Source organism: Solanum stenotomum, chromosome 9 (assembly GCF_019186545.1).
Source record: "Solanum stenotomum isolate F172 chromosome 9, ASM1918654v1, whole genome shotgun sequence".
Lineage (NCBI taxonomy): Eukaryota > Viridiplantae > Streptophyta > Magnoliopsida > Solanales > Solanaceae > Solanum > Solanum stenotomum.
In genome coordinates, this window is record NC_064290.1 from 2,002,296 (window position 1) to 2,023,154 (window position 20,859).

The window sequence follows — 20,859 nt, forward strand, 5'->3', positions numbered from 1 at the left end:
ATAATATTGTACCTTAATTGAATGTTTGATGCATGTTTGTGTGGCGGTGAAGCAATATTTGATCCTATATATGCAATAATATTTTTTTGTTGAAGATCGTTCAACTGATCATCCTTGAATCTACCTAGCTTTTGTGATATAGAAGTTCCAATTTGTGGTTACAAAAGATAACCACCGTTTTTATACACTTCATATAATATTTGTAAGAATGATCCTTGTTTTTTTCTTTTTGAACTTAGAAATGATTTAGATGCTTTAATTTAAAATTTTAAACATCTTGCAGTCTTGCTTTTTTGCATTATATGCCTTTTTTCCTCTAACCTTTGTTCATGAAATTTGCATTCTTGTACAATGGAATTGTGAAATAATATTTGTAGGAATATCAAGCATTATTATCATCATTATATGGACACATGGCATTATACTCTTGGGACCAAAGTCACCAACAGAGTGTCAAATTTCTCATCATTCCAAGGTCAACGAGAATGACGGAGCCAGAATTTTTATCAAGGAAAATCAACGTCTTCTCTTAATTAATGATTTCTATTGTTTTGTTGTTTTATATTAGTGCCTTTTTATTTTCATTGGAGGATGTAACCAGCTTAGATGTAATCCCCAGATATATATGTAATGATCAATCCCCTACCTTTTGGGGTATGTTTACTAAGCTTGTGTTTGGACATGCGATATAAAGTAACACTTTATTTTGTCTCTCATGTTATTGTGACAGGATTATTGTATTTGGACGGATACAGATATAAGATGATTATAATTTTTCTCAATGTTCTGAAAAATATTTAATCTAGGAAAATAAGCCCCTTCAAATGAAAAAGAAGACTTTCCTAATGAATGAGAATAAAACAAATTTCATAAGTGATATTCTAAGTCCATTATCTCCTCCCCACTCACCCAACGACCTTGAACATCCCACCCTCGACCCCCACTCTTCACCCCATAATAGTAATTGTTCTTAAAGACTACATACACGATAATTTGAAACAGAGAAAGCATATATTCTCACTTTGTAGCATGTTATCCTCTTTCTGAAGTTATCAACTGGCATTTATGTGTAACTTGTCATAAAACTCTTAACATTCTCAGAAATTAAAGCATTGAAGTCCATAAACACACCATTTGGCTAATTTTTAAAAAGAAACAAAGTACAACTTGAAGTAACTCGGCAACTATTTACAATTTGTGAATGAGTTTAACTTGCAAAACTTGATATATGCAGGGCTCAAGCAACATTTCATTCACTAGAATCAATTTCTCTGTTTTCGTACAACAGTATACCGAAATACGAAAGGGATGAAAAGTGAGATGGAAAAAGGTAGAGGGGAAGGGAAAAAAAGTAGTTGCATTTTCTTTTTTGCTTTTTCTTTGGGTTGAGTGGCGATGAAACACGAGTGGAATCCTCACAACCCCACATCATCTAGCATTACTAGTGCCAGGCCACCCCAGGTGGACTAGACCGCGCACTTGCCTCAGCCAGTGAAACAGCCATAGCTAACATCATCTGCTCTTCAAAATTCTCAGGAACGATTGAACTGGTGGTGGGTTGAAGATCACTTACCATTTCACCCTGCAGAGGGAATGAGGCATCATCTTCCATTTCGTCAGAGACTGCATAACTAGTACCAACTTCGGCTACCATGGAACCATGATCGGCCCATTCACCGTCCTCCCTTGGTATTTCCAAATGGCTTTCAGGTGACACGTGCATGGTGCCCTCAGCATGAGGGTAATCATCATTCTCTAGCTCCTCCCTATTGGAAAACCTATCACATGAAGGATGCTCATTGTATGATGATGACATGTTCCGACTGTAGCTACTGGACTCTCCACTCATTTGCTGGCGCTCAGCAAGGGCTGCAATTGCACAAGCAAGACCACCAGAAGGAGAGGAAGATGAGCCAGAAGCTGCGGGATTGACTGCTGGGACACATCGATGATCTTCTTCTGTATATTGTTCTGATGGACCAACATCACTATAGTCCATACTTCGATTTCTGCCATTCTCCTATCATGTGATCAGTTTCATGTGGAATATTAAGTGATATACCACAATAACATAAGTTCAACAGGTAAAAGCATGACCGAATGATCAACCAATCCCAAAGAGTAACATCATGTTAAAAGCAGCAATAGACAACACAGCGAAAGAAAAGAAACGATAACCCATTTCAAAGGGAACACCACTCTCACATATTTTTTTTTGACAAAGGTAACAGTAACACCACTCTCACATATTTTCCACTAAAGATTTTCAAAAAATGCAAAGGATGACTATCCAAAATTCAAAATTAATATGAAAAGTCCTAGGGGGGAACAAGAAATTCCCATTTCCATCATACTCGAATTGAGAGAAAGATGACACTTTTGACTCATTTACGCCACAACCATCCACAACGGAGAATAGAAAAATCAAGCACTTCCCTCAGAAAAGAGAAATCAAACACTTCAAACAGTACGTCAAACAAAAGATAAAAGCTCTAGCTTTCCTCCCCAACAACAGGAAAAAAATGACAAAGGAAGAAGCAAGAAGATAGTGTGTGCATAATTTACCTGAATGGATAACCATATGGCTTCCATAACCATGATATCCTCAAGATCCAAGTCAAAATCGTCCTCCCTATGTTACAGATCCAGGAAAACAGGTCAGACCATGTAGATAGGCTAAGCTTTTTTTAGGAACACAGGGTAGTAAAATTCAATCAGAGATCACTGTGAACATATTTCATCCAGCTTTTGCTTTTTCTTTGACAAACATGCATATAACAATACTCACAATAACTCTTAACACAAAAGCAACAAAACCAAGCAGTGCCTCTACCTCACTGATATCAATGAGACAATCTATGGACCGGTTTAGCAACAACTAGTTAAAAAATTATGTGATACTACAGCTGGAAATTTCAACTATAATGGGAATAAATCTCATCTCATATACACTAGCTTTTTGAAAATGGTTCAAGACAATCCAGATTTGCACGTTGAACATGGCAAGACTATAAGGTAAGACTAAATAAGATAATATAATTTGATTCCTTGACCCAGCCGTTATATTTTGGGTAAGTCGCTCATAAGCCAGTGACTTGACCGTTTGGTCATCTCCAAACAGGAGGGCCCTTTATGCATTTTTGCTTGGATAAGTGTCCCTTTTGGCTCCGGATTCACTAACACACCCTATTCAACATTATTATTATTCACTCTACCAAACGACCCCTTACTGTTTCAACATGAACTTATCTTGAACTTTGATTTTGCTTGCATGTTATCTGCTAACTGTCTTATGGTTCAACATAACAGGAATAAGAAGTCAAAGAGATACCAGCCTAAACATCACCTGATTTTGTTGGATTTATTTGAAGGAAATAACAGGGAATACAGTGACTCTAGTAAGAGTTGGTTTTCCACTAATAAAAATGAAGGAACAAGAGGAAGGTGAACTGAAAGAAGCTAAAAGATAACTAATTGCAGGCAACATAGCCTAAAAACTGTAAATTGATGTGCGGAACTTTCAGCACTCATCTGTCTTTTCTTACAAATACAAATACACAGTGCAACCTGACACTTACCCATAGCACCAGATTCATGTTCCAAACTACTCCTAGAGGCGGTAAACTTCTCGATGACCAATTAGACTCGGAGCCTACACTTTATAGGAGAACTTAAAACAATGGCACAAGGACTTATTATCTTTTATTTTTAGACAAACAAGGACTTATTAATATCTTGCTTTGGACCATCTAAACAAATTGTTCTAAAAAGTGATTATTTGGTAACTGAATATAACAATCAATTCATTTCTTGCAACAGTTTGTTATCGTCCCTCAAAGTTGATTTTCTTGTTCTGACCAGATATAAGCTGAGATTAAAAAAACTAAGTCGATTAGTTTTATCAGATGAAATCCAAGCATAAAATGACCCTTTTATCAGCTTCCATCAAAACTTGAAGAACGTCATATTTTAATTCCCCTGTTTGACATTCCACCAATCACCAATTCGATCAACCAACTAAACCTCAATCCTAAACCAACTGGGTCAGCTACATGAATCTTTTATATGTTGCAGTCTTCATGCCAATATCACTCAATAACTCAATACTTCGTATTTTTAAACAAATTAAGATTTTCTAAATCACACTCATTCCTAAATTGATATACAAATCTTTGACCAAACTAAAGAGATTCTTTGAAGCCAGGGCTCAGTATAAAGGCTTAATCAAATTGACACCTCAACTAGCATGTTCTTGAAAATCAGGCCCTGAAACTTAAAGTTGACACTATACACCCTCTAGTTGATCATATCTGTTTTAAGACGCCTCCACCTTTTGACCATGCTTATGTGGCATCAGTCTGGCTGATGCAGCCAAATGGGTATAGATCACACAAGAAACAACTTTATATGTGAAAAAATCCTTTTTTTTCCTCCCCCAATGCTCACATTCATTCCCTACACACACCCCCTTCTCTCTCATATATTCTTTTTCATGGACGTTAATTAGAAAATCTCCATAGTCACCATAGTACCATCAGCTCGAAGCTTTGTTGGGCCACCATTTGTACCTTTCAGTGTTTCCATCGAGCTCACAATTTCCTCTATCCGCGACATTCCATCATCTACTAACACCAACGAAAGTGCATTCATGGAGGCTTTCATCAAACAGCTTAATTATAGAGGTAGAAGTCTTTGGGCCTAATGGAAGAGAAACCAACAGTGGGGGCCCAAAGACAGCTTTCATGTGCTGCCTGTTTTGCGACATTGGCCAACTGACAGCAAAACAAGCGGGAGCGGTTGACCAGGAACGGTTCTGTGGGAAAGGAAAGGTGAGGGGCGGTAATGACAATGACTATCAGGAAGATGGTGGTTTCTGGCAGAGGGAAAAAAGAGGAAAGATATGTCGTTTTTGTGTTCCTCGGGGTTTTATTTCCTGTTGCCTTTTTTTTTTTTCAACAGTTCATGGTTGTTTTTCCAATGGAGGATGAGAGGGGTGATCAGAGTAGAGAGAAGAATCCCAGGAGATTTATTTGGAGGTAAAGAGGAAGCTAACTGGAAAAGCTTTTTGGCAACCCCCAATCAGAATACTCTCCTTCACTGTTGAGACTTAGGTTCATTTATCAAAAAGTACAAAGAATAGAACATAATCTCTCCTTTCTCCACCTTTTTATTTTATTTCCGTCTTTCGAAATGATTTGCAACTGACATCATAAATTTGTGTGATGAATTTGTCACGCACTATGATAAACTCTCTGGAGGGGCTTAAAAGTTAAAACGTGTGTTCTAACCGAATAGAAGTCTATAGTTGGAAGAACTCTACGTATAGAGGTTGACTTTGCAAAATTGTGCAAGTAGATGTATCAACTTGTGTATTAAAACCAAATATAAGTGCAACAACGACTAGTAATTTTCGTAATCCCAACTTACTGATAGGCTTATATGGGCCCTTGATTTGCATTAAGTTATATTCTTAGCTAAGTCCGCAAGAATTCCGAGAGATAGTAGATCTTCTGCACGACATTTCTCTGCTACATACCTCTCTAACACCTTCATCACACCTCTAGGCCAGTTCATATAGTGGTAACTAAGGAAATGGAATCCTTGTGCATCATTAGTTGGTCAAAATGTCAAACGAGCATTCAAGCTTAGGATTGACTTATTGACAATCAAAAAAAGATTGCTTAGACAAATCTTTTTGTGTGAGACTACGACGTCTACAACTTCTCTGATCGACCTGCACAACATATACGGATCCTCTCCATCCTTGTATTCATTACAATTAGAACATCCTCCACTATTTACAAAACAAGGAACAAAATGGTCTCATTTTGTTCCTTTGGTTGAAAAAAGAAGTCCAAACATAATTGATCTTGACCCATAAGGTATTAGTGTATGTTCACATACAATTAAGATCACATTTCTCCAAGTCTTAGGGCATGATGAACCATTTTAGACGATCTTTTCTCATTTTACTTTTTGAGTGTGCTACTTGCACCTTCAATAAATATAACCATTTCTAATCTTGTATGTGTGGACCCTTTTTTTTTCTTTTTTTCTTTTTTTTATGTGTGGACCCACATCTATCTTAAAGTAAATATTTTTGAATGCCCCCAAAAGAATGGTCTAGTGATTGATGCATCAATGTTACAACACTGGAGAACCTATATTCGAACCAACTACAACACTTGGTGTGCGCCCATCTACTCCACCCCACCGAGATTAACTTGACATGTTCTTGTAGGCTGCATAGGCTAATCGATGAGTTAATTGAGGGGTGTGCAAGTCAGTCCCAACTCCCAACTATGGCATTTATCTTGTGAATATATTGATCCTTAGCAACCCAACATACAATCCCATATAATATTGTTGATCTCACAATCATAATAAAAACTTTACGTTCACTCAGATAGGTATTTTTCCATCTGATAACACTACTGTAGCAATCCTCCATTTTAGACATCCCATTTTGACTTATATGGACGTGTTTATCTATCATATCGTTCTCATGAAATACTGAACCTATATATCTGAATTGTCTGCAGTTAGGCATCACATCGCATTCTAATCTCACTTCACCATTCCAATCAATTACATTGTATAATAACCTATTATTTATGTGGGATAACAACACCTAGACAGATCTGTAGCCCTAGAAAAAGATCTAAGCAATATCTCCTCCCTAGTAAGCCCCATCCTCACGAAAACTGCATACACTATGGATCCATTTTAGAGAAACTGTATCATTACTCCACGTAACTAGTAACTTAATTTTCAAAATTGTAGCTTTCCAGAATCTCCGAAACTCTCAAAGGCAATTGGTTAAAGGATTGCAAATGTCCAAAATCCAATCACTAGTTTACTGTAAGATGTACTATCTGGTACATCAAAGGATCTGCATGAAAGATATCCCTTCTCCTCCTACTCCTTCGTTGAATTAAGTGAAATTCACTATTACTTGATTAATCTAAAGAAACAGTAATACTTCGCTCAAAACAACATGCACACACAGATTACTAATTTATTGACTGCACCTCTGCAATTTGGGTTACCTTTGTCAATATATGTAAGATGACTTAATGGCTAGAATCAGACTATCAGGGGACCAAATTCTTCACAAAATTTCTCACAAATTAGGGAAAAGGGATTTGAACCAATTAGCACCCGAAAAAGTGTGTACCTATTCTGTCTCATGCGTTGAGGTTGTCTAGTTGTTGGAGCTGCACATGTCTCTTGAGAAGTAACAACTTCTCCACCTTCTACAGCAGAAGCAAAAGATGGTGCTGCAGATAAGATGGAAAAGTAAGACTGGAGTATAACCAGGAGTAGTGAAGCCAAAAGGAATAAATTCAGAGCTTAAAGTAAATACCTGCTGTCGAGCAATACTCAATCTCACTTGGACCAGCAATACTACTGGAAGAACTAAGCTCTCTTCGTTTATGCATTTTCTCTTCATCATCCTGCAGCTCCTGCTGTCTCATCCTTATTTTGGCTTCTATTACTCGTTGTTCCTCCTAAAGTAACAACAAGACAGATAGAAAAGGATACAGATATCCTAAATTCAGTATAAGACTCCTTAAAGCAACATGTAATTGTATTCAACCAATCACACAAAGAAAATAGAACAGTTGATAAGATCTTACAATTTGCTCTATCCCTTTCTCTTCCTTCGTTTTTACCCCACGATATTCCACCGCATAGTTTGAAGTTTTACAAAATGGGCATCTTAGAACGTTAAGGTAGGCAACATAGAGCAAGAATATTAATAGAGGGGAAGAAGATGGGTGAAATATATTTAGCAATAAGTAACCAGTAACCACTAATGAGGGAAATCAAGGATACTGTGTTGGACGGGTTGAATTGGGAGTCTTCATCTGCAAAAAACACTCTGTCGCCAGGAAACAAGTCAGAAACTCATTCAGAAAATGGAACTTATTATCACATCAAACAGTAGAACCATAATAAGCACATGTAATTACAAAGCAAGGATAATAAATACCTGTACAAATGCCTTTCATGCAACATCTTGAACGGTTTAAACTTGGATAATACTGCAAAGTTCAATATGAACAAAGTTAACAATTATAAATAACATATCAGTAAACATCTTGTCCCAATTCTTTCAAATTCTATCCTAGTCCAACATGAATCAGGAGTCAAGACAAACAATGAAACAACTACAAGAACTACTACATTCTTTTTTATTTTTTTGATAACCGAGAAATCCGTCTATGACCCGCCCTTTGGACCAATCACAGCCTTCTAAACTCGGTGGATAATGGGGCCGCCCCTCTACCCTTCTCCACTTAAATACCAGGCTTCGCTTTGCATGGTGTGGGGCTTGAACCTGCGACCCAAGCCACAAATCCTCCACTTTTTGCCACTTGAGCTAGGCCTTGGGGGCTACTACATTCTTTTATCACGATGGTATCTAGGCCAGCTTGGGCGCACCTCGACGATTCCACCAGGTGCCTACTACCTCTCACCAGCACAAGCACAATACTGGGCAACTCTACCAATCACCTAGTGTTTTTTGCCTCCGAGATTTGTACATGAGAACTCACGGTTCTCCTCCCACTTCAATGACAAACATGTTTGTAAGCACATCGTCCCAATTCTTTCAAATTCTATCCTAGTCCAACATGACTCAGGAGTCAGGACAAACAACAACAACAAAACTACTACATTCTTTTATCATGGTGATATCCAAGACAGCTCGGGTGCACCTCCACCTCCCACCAGCACAAGCACAAGTATTGGGTTACTCTACCAATCACCTAGTGTTTTTTGCCTCCAGAATTTGAACATGAGAACTACGATTCTCCACACACTTCAATGACCATTAGACCACACCCAATACTACATTCTCAATCCCAAACTAGTTGAGGTCTGGCTATATGAATCATGCTATGCTCTATTCAGACCAGTTACATTTCAATGACTCAGGACAAACATATGCAAAAAAAATATTTCCAACTTCAATAATGTGAAAAAAAAAAAAAAAAAAAGGAGAGAAAACTAACCAAGAAGCAAATGGGGCATTCCTCAAGGTCAGCATTGGGACAATCATCATCACCAGGGTAGCAAGGAGCAAGCTTGGAATCAAGAATGAGTTTTCGAAGCTTCTTAATATCCACATCCTTATGCTGGTACAACCCCTGAGGCCTAGTGTACTTATCATCCACCACTTGCTTCCTCCTTCCCAACTTATTACCCATTCAAAATAAATTCCCCCAAAAACAAACCAAAAAAAAAAACAGCAAAGAAACAAGAATCTCCTAGCCCTAATTTTCACATCTCAAAATACAAAACTCCCCCACGATAAAAAACATGAAATTTCAACAACATAAATTCACCCATCCTGCAAAATAAAAAATACCCAATTCAAATTTTCACAAAATAGAAACAATAATTACGTAAAAATTTAATCTTTAACCAAAAAAACAAAAATTAAAAAAAAAAACCCACCTGACGAAGAAGGCAATGGGAGAAAAGAGAGAGAAGGAGGGAACAAGATCAGAAGTTTCTTCTCTGAATACAAAAATTTGTAGTGTGTGTTTCGATATCTGATTTACACGTATATTATTGTACAATTTTTATATATAAATAAAAAAAAAAAACGTAGTACTTTCTTTAAGAACTATATAAATTTTTTATATATATTTTATTCTCTTAATATAAATAGATGGAATTATTTGTATCTTTTAGAAGCTTGCGAATAGCAGGGAATGAGATAAGCAATCCGCAAAGCAAAGCACCGTATGAGAGAAAGAGTAGTACAGCCGGAAAGAATCCACCCCACCCACCCACCCACTCACCTTGACCCCATAGGGGTTAGAGAAGGTAGGGTAAGTTGATGATTATTTTTGTCAAATTATTAGTACAAGTTTTTTGTTTTACTAAGTCAAATTATTATAAGTTTATTATATTCAATTAGATTAATGCAGATTCATATCAGGTAAAGTTTGTTGTCATTAAGCTCATGTAATTTGTTCTTTCGATTCATGCCATGTTACGCACTAAATATATATATATCATGTGAACTTGAGTTATGTCTTATAAAGTTATAGTTCAATACAATATTCAATCAAAATATCACGTGGACCTTACTTTTAGAAGCTTGGTCGATCTTACTTGACTTGTTCTTATCAGGTTGGTCTTCTTAAGAAATGTCACACTTATAAAGGGGAAAGTACTTCGTATTGTTAAGTTTTTCCAATCACATAGTTCAACATTAAAATTTATGATTAACGGGAAATGCAAGGAGCATTATCGGTTTTTTTTGTCTCGCTTGCTATTGAGAAGAGAGAGTTGTTGTCATTCTTCACTTCGTTCGAGAATTAACTTCACATAAATAAGTTTTTCCTTAGACCTTTCAAGGAGGAAGCAAATTTTTTTCCAAAATTTCAAAAAAAAAAAAAGAAATGAAATTCTTTTCGTAAGGCAAGAAAGTATGGTTGGCACAATTGACTATTTCCCACTCCTTTCTAAGAAAAAATCTCATTCATCCGATTACAATACGTGATAATCAAATTATCTAGTATCAGTCTCTTATAAAAAGTTGGTCCACCATTAATCTGCTTATTCTGCCATGTAATTAACATGAACTTTCAATATTTAACATACCTTTTAAAAATATATAGTATATATTAAAAGTCATGTAGACGCATTTGAATTTTTATTTATTTTTGGTTATACACGCTAAAAATCTTCAAATTTATATTACATTCACACCTAATAAAATCAGTGTAATGATATCCCCAATTAACTTAATTTTTTTTTTTTAACTCATTTAATTTGTGGAAGCTTCAAAATATAATACACATCGTAATTAAAGTATTATCTCATTATCTTTAATGGAAAATTAACTTATATTGTAAAGAATAAATAACCATTAACAACTCAAAGACAATAAAAAATAAAGGAATCATACTGTTTTCATATTTAACTTTGCATGCACGTTAATTCAGATATAACCTGTGTCATCCTCCATTGAACAATTAATATTCAAATATTGTTAATTGTCCTTGTCAAATATAGATTTATAACGTGGAAGCAAACGAAAAAACAAAGACACACACATTCTATATTGTTCGTATCAAGCAATATCTTGTCAAACTTCATTATATTAATACCAACATTTATCTGAAAATTTTATAATATTTTTAGTAAGGTATTATATATATTATTTTAAAAAAGAAATATATTAATATTTGAAATTTACTGTGTGCATAATATTATTGATCAATAGTATATTATTACTCAACATTTGATTATAATTGTTAGAGAGGAGTAATCCTAAAAATAAATATCACTGTTGTTAAAAGTAAAATAATATTATAGAAAAGTAAATATAACGAAAATCAAATTTTGAAGGAAATTAGGTCATTATTGCCGTAAAATGTTATTATAATGATTAATGAATCTTGTTATAACGAGATTTGATTGTGTATAATATATGTATTAGTAAAGCCCCTTAATTTGGAGGTCAGGAAATTTGGAATTATTAACAAATCTTGTCGTATTAGCTGGAAAAACAATGTGGCCCAATAAAACAGCGACACGTTTTCAAAAAAGCCTTTAAAAAATCCAGAATTCTTGTGTTTATGGGAGCCATAAAATTGTTGCTTTTGGGGGTCAACACTTTTGTAGTATTATTATGAAATTGGACCACACTATTATACTATTAAGAACACAAATTTGGTTGACCAAGAATCTTGATTTTGTGATTTATATTAGCTAGGGATTTGATTTTCCTAATTACATTTTTTTTCCTATTCTGCATTAATTTTAAGAAATCTCGAAATAACTTATTCCTTCTGTATAATTTAAATAGTTAAAGTAACTCAATGATATCTAATCTTTGTTTGTTTTGTTGTTAATTTGTTTACCATTTTGTCTAATGGAACCTAACCATAATTAACAACCTTCTAATGCACTTTGCTTTTTAGTTTTGATTAAAAAAAAAAAAAAGTTCATCAAATTGGGGACTACTCATAAGTACAAAATTAATTAATGATGACCTAAATATTATCCAAAGTAGTTCAACTCTCTTGTTGGAAATACTTAGGATAGTGAATTAGTGAGGACCATATTTAGGTATTTGGCGCTATATTAATTTGCTTTTCTCAACTGCCAAATTAAAATGACCTAGGAAAATTTTAAAAATCAAGCTACTTTGAACTAATATTATTACCTTATCACTTCATAAGTATATAACTAGACTCATATCGAGCTTGTCCATTTTTTTAGGCACAAGAATGCGAGAATCCATCCAAATAATAAATAGTTTTTTCTGAAAGTTGCCTCAAGCAAACGATCTAATCCTATCGCCAAAAAGTCGTTGATATAGCGCAAGAATGCTCACAATTTTTTTCTTACTCTTTCACTTTCTGATCCGGCTCGCTCCCGACTTTATAAAACAATATTTTAATAAACTCAAAATTTTGAACCAATTATTGTACAGTAGTTGATAGCCAAAGGTTCACCAAATTCGTCTTGTCTGTATTATATTTTTATGTTGGTTCTATTTTATTTAGTCAAAACAACTATATATCAGATAGACTGCTACTGTATGTAGTACAAATTATGAATCTATATAGGATGACAAGTTGGATACTTAAAATATAATTGTTCCAGAGTCACATCATGAAGTCATCGGATATAATTAAATGCAATCCCATATGTGAGATTCGAGCAAAGTGGTGTGTATGCAGATCTTATCTCTATCTTTTGAAGATAGAGAGACTGTTTTTGATAAATTTCAATTCAAATAGTAGAATATAATATGAAAGACGCAGATTCAAGAAGGAGATACAATAATGAAGAAAGCACGAAGAAAATAAAAGGAAAAAAACAAAAATAGCAACACAAATTCTACTACAAATGAAATAACAAGGTAACAATAAGTGAAGAATAAGATAGTACGAGAGTAATAATAATAATAGTTATAAGGAACTACACAATATTGCTAGACCTTACTAATCTTCTACCTAATCCTTGACCTCCATATCCTCCTATCTAATGTTATATTGTTCTTATTAAGTTGTAGGTGTGCGATGTCTAATCTAATTACTTCTCATAAATACTTCTTCGGCCTGCCTCTACCTCTCCTTAGACCTGCCATATACAACATGTCACACTTCCTTATTGAGGCATTTGTGCATCTCCTATTTTCATGTAAAATATATTTTGATATATCTTTAGTTTAAGTCACAAAATTCAAAATGTTTTTATTTAGTAAATTAAAACATAGGAAGTAGTAGATGTTGGATAAATAGATGGTTCATATTACTAGCTCTCTTTGGTCCAGACACGAAACTAACATATATAATAATTTTTTTTAATTCAATATTCGATATCAACATTGAACTCAACTAATTTAAATTGACGCGGAATTTTTTTACCTTATGAAATAAAATATTTTGTACTAAAAACAATTTTATAACCAAGTAGCTTATGAACTGAATCAAAGATTCAGACAAAAACATTGAATAATTTGGGCCTGAGTGCTTTCGATCTTCTGGGCCTGGGCTAATGGATACATGGGCCTTGATCTATTGATTTACGTAAATGTCCTATTTTAGCTTACTATTTAAATTTAGTCTATATTTCTAGAAATTCAATATAACCTTTGAGACTAATAAAATATTAGACTTTCATCTAATTAACGTCTATAAACTTTTTACATCATGATTATATTTTCATAAAATTTTCATTTTTTCTCAAAATTGATTTTTTATCATGGTTTTAAAAATATTTAAATTGTAAGAGATATAAAAAGAGTGTCATTTAATAAGTTGCTATCCAAAAAGGATAATCATACGGCTGATTTACACAAATATACCTTTTTAGACTACCATTTAAATTTTGTCTATGTTTTAAAAAAATGTTTGTGCAAACTAACCTTTGAAAAATTACTCTCACAAATAATATTAGATTCGCATCCAATATTTGCTCTATCTCTTTTTAATTTTACGAAAAAAAACATTAGTCTATCATCTAAGTTTGAATATCCTATAAAATTTTAGTCCATTAAAAGAAATAGTTATGACAATGGGCTGGAAAAATTTAACTCTTGACTTGTATCATGTCCATATGAAAATGAAAGAATATGAACATTAATTTGTTCGAAATTATAAAAATAAAGTTTTGCTAGTTACATAGATTATTTTTTTTAAAAAAAAACCTGTAATTAATTAAAATCATTGTATAAAAGTTATTTACTAGATGCATAGTATGTCCCAAAATATTGCCGCTTTAAAAACTTAAGACAAAATTAATTAATTAATTATTAATTTTATCTTTGCAGTTAAAAATGTCAAAAGCGATTAGTACTATAATTCTCACTTTTCAATAGTGGTATTTATTCTATTTCAATCACTATTCTTTTACTTTCTTTTTTTAATCCATTTCAAAAAAATTATATCTTTTTATATCTGGTAACTTTATAATTCCAACATTTTACATGACTAGTTTAATATACTACAATATTAAAAAACATTTGAATACATTACACATTTTTTAAACTTAAGACTACCTGATTAAAAAAAATTCCTCATTTTCTTGAACTCCATATATAATCAAACTATAAAACAATAATTATCAAGACTTAGTAAGGGCATTTTAGTAAATTATGCAGAATCCCCTCATCCATTCGTACTAAGAAATTGAAAGATAAACCTCAAAAACAGAAAAAATGATGAAAAGGAAGAAAGAGACGTAAAAAAATATAGAAACTGCTTTCAAAATAAATATTAAACTTTTTTCCCCTCATTTTCTAATTGAAACTGCCAATACATTAACCAACACTTAAAATGGCATGAAGAGAGCTAGTAACTCTAAACTAGAAAATCAAAAGTAAAAATCCAGAAAATTAGAGAAGAATAATTAATAAATTAAAGAATGGTATAAGTGTTTTAATACATCATGTATAATTCAAACTTCAAAATAAAAGTTCATCTAAAACAAAGAATGAATCAAATAATAGTAGAAGTGCATGTTTTAATAATTCGTAACGTAATTCAAATACATATATACGTCACTTGAATCGAGAATCTGTTAAACAATTTCTCCGAACTCTACATATTGAATTATACTGAATATGTTATTGTTGTATTTCGTCTGAATAAAGACGAAGAAGATCATCTAAAGTAGGCAACTCCTTGAACAACTTGTCAAATTCGTTAAATGACTTCAATCTCCCCAAACTCGGTCCGACATTCTGATCTTCCCAATAATTACTACTACCGTGGCCGCATCCGTTATAAGGAGCTGCCACGGGTAGTGGCGGTGGAGGAGCGAAAGCTGACTCCACCGCCACGGTGGAGTTCTTGCCGGTCAGTTTCTGAACGACCGATTTGAAATTGCTGGCATCTGTTTCTATGTATTGTGTGTTGATTATCACTATCTTTACTGGAATATTTGACATTTTTTTTCTTCTTTAAATTGGAAAATGAATGATTTTTTAAAAATTATTCTTTTTTGCTCTTGTTGCTGTTGTTTGTTTGAGTTTAAAAGATAAGAAGTGTGTGTATATTTATAGAGAAACAAAAAGGACTTGGAAGTTTGTACGGCAAACAATTGAAGTGTTTTTATTTATTTATTTAATTTAGTAGGTTTGACATCTAAGAAATTGACGTCATTAAGGAAGAGTTGACCGTTATGTGCTGTCTGGAAGGACCAGAGATTGAGTCAATTGTCAAAGGCACGCATTTGAGATTTTTTTTTTTTTTTTTTACTATTATTATTCCACGAAATTGCATCCACTTGATTGGCTTTTGGCAACATGTGATGAATTTTTATTGAGCGTGGATGGTGGTGGGATGGTTGAGACCATTCGATAATTCTATGAGATTCGAGTTTACAGGATGAAAAACATTAACGTCACTCTAGAAATGGGCTCATCAATGCATGGAGTTGGATTAGTTGAATTTCAATATAGGTATCAAACATCGAATTGAATCGATCATTCATGTTTTGCTATGCTCCATATGTTTCATTTTACTTAATCAAAATAATATTTATCAAAAGTTTATATTCTGAAAATCAAATTTTGATTATTTATAGTACTTTATGTAGTTGTTTTAAGGAAAAATTACGAGAGTTCACAAACATAATACTAGTAAATTTTTCTTAATTTGTTGAAATGGACAAGTAAAAGGATTTCTTTTAATATGAGGGTCTAGTAAAAGGTTTCCTTTTAATATATCTTAAATATATCTGGATAAACGAGATTATAAAAGATATTTGAGTGCATTATGAGACTAAAATTTATCTTATCTAGTAATGAAATGAGAAATATAAAATTTAATTATTTATGATTCTATAAAGATATTACTATTTTCTTAAAAAAACTAAAAATATAAATTTACATCACATGACTTGGAAGTTTGGAATAGCGGGAATAGTAGACCATAATAAAGACTTGGTTATATATTTGATATATTCTATATTTCTATATATCTAACAATAAACTAATATATATATTTAGGTGTAAAATCAATAAATTTATATCACATCAAAAGGACCTTCACTCTTCTTACTTCATCATTGTCTTTTATTCACACAAATTTTTCCCTAAATATTTGAAGAAAAAAATATTAAAAAAAGAGTGTTCATACGATTTTGAATTAGTCTTTATTTACGTACATAACCTGACGACTGCTGAATGTACTTTAATCTTGACCCATAAATGATAGAACATGTGGTTGTAAACATATACACATCACAACCACTAAATTATATGACATCGTTTAATGGATGGGATAAGAATAATAATTTTGAAATATCGTATCTCATATGATTATCTTATCATGTGTTTGATTATGAATATTATTCAATTTTAAAATTTATTTATTCCACCATTTTAGTATAAACGATGAAATATGTTATTTTAGTTGTGACTCTCATAATCAGAAGACTCCAATGATCAATTGCTATAAGCCCTTTGATTTGGGAGGGGAGTTCACCATTGATGGAATATACAATGTTGGTGTTGTAGTTGTGACTAAGAAAAGCTAACTTGTCAGCCACTTAATTAATCTCCCTATAACAATGTGTTATAGAGGATTCACTTTGATTCAACTATATATTATAAGCAGAATTTAGATATTATTTTATGTGAAATAGAATATAACATATAAGAATGTGAGGCTAGTAATGCATTTGCTAATTAATTAAAACTATTACATGACAAAAATAATCCTTTATGTAGAACTAAAATCTTATTTTGTTTAAATAAAATCAGATTCTAAAATATCCATTATATATAGTGGAGTACTTTTTAATGTAACAAATGAAAAAAATTAATGATAAACAATCACTATATTATAATCCCTGCATTATATTCCTTATTACTGATTCATTCATAACTTACTTCTAAACCTAACATCTCTAAATTAAGTCTCCCTTTTTAAATTTTTCCTAAGCTATGATGCGATACGATATATGTTTGGTAAAACCTTTTTTTTCTTGCTATAATTTACACCATCTCATCATGTGTAATATATGTGTTAAGAAATACACTTCTTTCACTTAATTATAATTAATTAATATATTATTTTCAACTCATTAAATATCATTTTACTTAACAATAATCAATTAATATAATTTGACTTATAGTTTGGTGTCAATAATAAAGATACTAAAAGTGGGGTTCTTATAGTACCAAGTTGTGCATGCTGCCAATGGCAACTTGTTTGTTGTCTTTAAAGCTGTTTTTTGTAGCTAGGGACATTAAATTATATAAGTTTAATAATTAGACAAATTGAAAGGGTCAATGACTCATGCCATGCTATGTTTCAATATTTCATTTGTGGTGTCAAATAAACACGTTGGACTGAATTTAAGAATAATTATCTTAATCGATATAGAAGCTAAATAGTTAAACAAATAATTTGGTTCATGAGATAAGACGAGATATTTTAAAATTAAGTTGAGATTATTAAAATTATACTTAATTTGATTTAAATCACTAATTGTAAAATAAATTTATACCTTAAACTTGATGTTTTTTTTATCCATCCGAGAGATGGAATAAATTAACATGTTTGACAATGATAATTTTTTGCTTGATGTGAAAATTAGCGTTTAGCCATAAAAATTTCAACTTGATGTTATATATTGGAATTTAGAAAACACTCAAAGGCCAAAACATTTTTTTTTTTTGACCACATGGGTGTTACAACTTTATTTTCACTTTAATAATTTTTTCTTTCTAAATTTATCCTAAATTTTTCATTTATATAAAAAATAACCCCATTTAAATTTTCATGTTTTTTTATAAACAAAATACATTTAATTTTAAATATTTATTGTAAAAAGTATAGCCAAAACACAACTCCAATTTTGAAAATACTAAAAAACTCTTATTTTCATAGCCAAACGTTCTAGTTTTAGGACTATAATTTCAAAATAACTTTATCCACGAATCAAACAATCCCGACAGTGGGGTACTTAAAGTACCAAGTTGCATGCTGCCAATGGCGACTGGTTTTTTGTGATCTTTAAAAGGCTAGTCTGGCTTGCTATATATATTGACTATTCATAAGTCTTTGACATAAAAAAGGTCAATAATTGTCAACTGTACCTTAAGTCAGTATCTTCACCCAGGGGCGGATCTATCAAGGGGTGTGATGGTGTCACGCCACCCCCGAACTTCGACGGAAACTCTATACATACATAGGTATATATATATATAATATTTATATAAATATAAAGCGTGCCATCCAGAGAATAAAACTGACTTGTGGTGCCACGGTAGGATGGCAATTTTAAAAGGCTGATGTTGTGGATTCGAATCTCGCACATTTTTTAAGAAAAAAAAGGCTCCAAGCACCTTTTTTTAAGGAAAAACAACTGACACAATTTATTTTATTTTTTTATAATTGTTATTGACTTAAATTAAATTAATTACATTATTACTCCTTTGACTTTTCTTTTATTTGATTAAATACTCAATAAAAATGTAATATCTTGTTATTTATATTTTATTGATTGATTTATGATATATATCGAAACGATGAATAATTTAATCAAATATAAAATTAATTTAATCGATAAGTTTATTTGGCATCCACGGACTCTAAATCCTGAATCCGCCACTGTCTCCACCCACCTCAAGTCATTAGTAACTTTTTTTCATGTGTATTATATAAATATATCTTTTAATATGATATCATTTTATATTTATATCTTTTAATTTTAAGTATGCATAAACAAATACTTAACTATTCAACTACTCTGAATAATGAATATATAGTTCCAAAAACCAAAAAGAAAGAAGGAATATAAAAAGAATCATGCTAGTTTCATCTTTGCATAAACCTACGAAAAGTAAATAACTATTTCACTTTATAAAGATGAAAATCAACCCATGTTTTATAAAGGCAAAGCTTGGAAGGATCATAGATTGTTTCCAAAATACAAAAGGGTACCATTGGATTCTCCAAAAGAATAGTCAAGAGTTTTGATCAATTATGAATAATTTGACAATCATTAGTCATTAGGGATGACAAACGGGGCAAGGCAGGGTAGGTTTTAAGTTATGTAGGATGGCGTCGCTATCTATCTATCTATTGTAATTCACCTTGTGTCATTCTATTAGAGGAAATTCATTGAATTGTGAAATTACTACGTACACACCTGATCATATCGAGGATATAAAAATGAAATTGCCCTTTATAAAAAGACGAATTTAAAATCAAAATTATTACTATACGAAATGAAACGAAGCAAGAATGGATTAAAGTCTTCACAGATTTATGCCATTTTTGCCCTGTCCCACACCGTCTTTATCACCCCTATTAGTCAAAAAAAATGTCCATTAATTAACAACACATAAAAGTCTTGATAGGGCCTACAAGACCCTAAACACCCTTTCTTTGTAATTTCTTATAATTAATTACATAGACATTTACATTGTAGCAATTTTGTCACCAATCATTTCTTGTACGACAAAATTTCCAACACTCTAAGGGCGCAAAATATTGTGACATTTTCTACTTTTTGTGGTCAACCAGACACTATTTATTTAATATTTCATACTATAAAGTATTTTTCTATTTTTTTTTAAAAAAATATAGTAGTATTTTAGTTCAGTGTATTAATTTTATTACTTAACAATGATATATGTTGGAATAGAAGATATTATTTGGAAAATATTTGTTTACTTTCAGTTTTCTCATATTTAATTTATCAAAAAAATATTCTAATAACTTTCTTAAAATTTAAAAATTGATTTCTATGATGAAAGAAAGAAAATTAAGCTACATAAGTGATAATTTAGGTTGATTGTCTTCACCCACCCTAACACAGCCACCTCACCTCACCCCATTGTTCGTCCCTCATACCTTAGACCCCTGCCCTAGTGCCCTACCCCCACCCCATCATATCAAAAGCGGATTCATAATTTTATTATGGATTCACGTGAACTCAATAACTTTTGTACTTCTAATCAATTTTTAGGTTTTTCTCAGATATGCGATTATGATTATGTGAACCTCAATTATTATTGTATACGTCAACTTAAATAGCTATAGAAATTCATAAACTTCAATTCTCGAATTCGCTTCACACCCCATCTCTATAGTGTGTCTATTCTCAAAAAAGTTTCATTCAACTTATTTGTCAAATACTAAAAAATAAATATGAAAATCACTTATTTCTCCAAAAAAATATTTTGCTTGACACATTCTCAATGACATGATCTTACACCCTATAGGTCAAGATCAATTTTTAGGAAAGAAAAAACACCAAAAAAATATGAAGAATGCACTTGAAAATGAAACATATAGGACAACATCTTAATTGAAGTTCCTTGCAGACCAAGCAAACTCCTAAGCTTCTAGATTAGGAAAAGTT

General features: G+C 32.2%; 2 protein-coding genes across 2 annotated transcripts; both read right to left on the reverse strand.

Moving 5' to 3' along the window:
• Nucleotides 1-1,225: 1,225 nt before the first annotated feature.
• On the reverse strand, nt 1,226-9,738 carry LOC125876716 (E3 ubiquitin-protein ligase DA2L). Its single transcript, XM_049557944.1, has 9 exons — nt 9,466-9,738; nt 9,021-9,358; nt 7,997-8,048; nt 7,840-7,885; nt 7,641-7,722; nt 7,367-7,511; nt 7,178-7,280; nt 2,566-2,632; nt 1,226-2,020 (listed from the first exon to the last, which is right to left on the reverse strand). The coding sequence occupies exons 2-9, from the start codon at nt 9,213-9,215 to the stop codon at nt 1,442-1,444; spliced, it is 1,269 nt and encodes a 422-aa protein (XP_049413901.1). The 5' UTR covers nt 9,216-9,358; nt 9,466-9,738; the 3' UTR covers nt 1,226-1,441.
• Nucleotides 9,739-15,003: 5,265 nt separating this feature from the next.
• Nucleotides 15,004-15,476, reverse strand: LOC125876986 (VQ motif-containing protein 10-like). Its single transcript, XM_049558287.1, has one exon. It carries the CDS (start codon nt 15,425-15,427, stop codon nt 15,104-15,106), a length of 324 nt encoding a protein of 107 aa, XP_049414244.1. The 5' UTR covers nt 15,428-15,476; the 3' UTR covers nt 15,004-15,103.
• Between the last annotated feature and the right edge of the window lie 5,383 nt (nt 15,477-20,859).

Excerpts from the sequence above, each read along its gene's own strand:
- LOC125876716 (XM_049557944.1), bottom strand. The coding sequence starts at position 9,215 with ATGGGTAATAAGTTGGGAAGGAGGAAGCAAGTGGTGGATGATAAGTAC. Across the intron at positions 7,281-7,366 it reads TGAGTATTGCTCGACAGCAG|CACCATCTTTTGCTTCTGCT; the intron begins GTATTTACTTTA and ends TCTTATCTGCAG. Across the intron at positions 2,633-7,177 it reads CAACGCATGAGACAGAATAG|GGAGGACGATTTTGACTTGG; the intron begins GTACACACTTTT and ends TCTGTAACATAG.
- LOC125876986 (XM_049558287.1), bottom strand. The coding sequence starts at position 15,427 with ATGTCAAATATTCCAGTAAAGATAGTGATAATCAACACACAATACATA.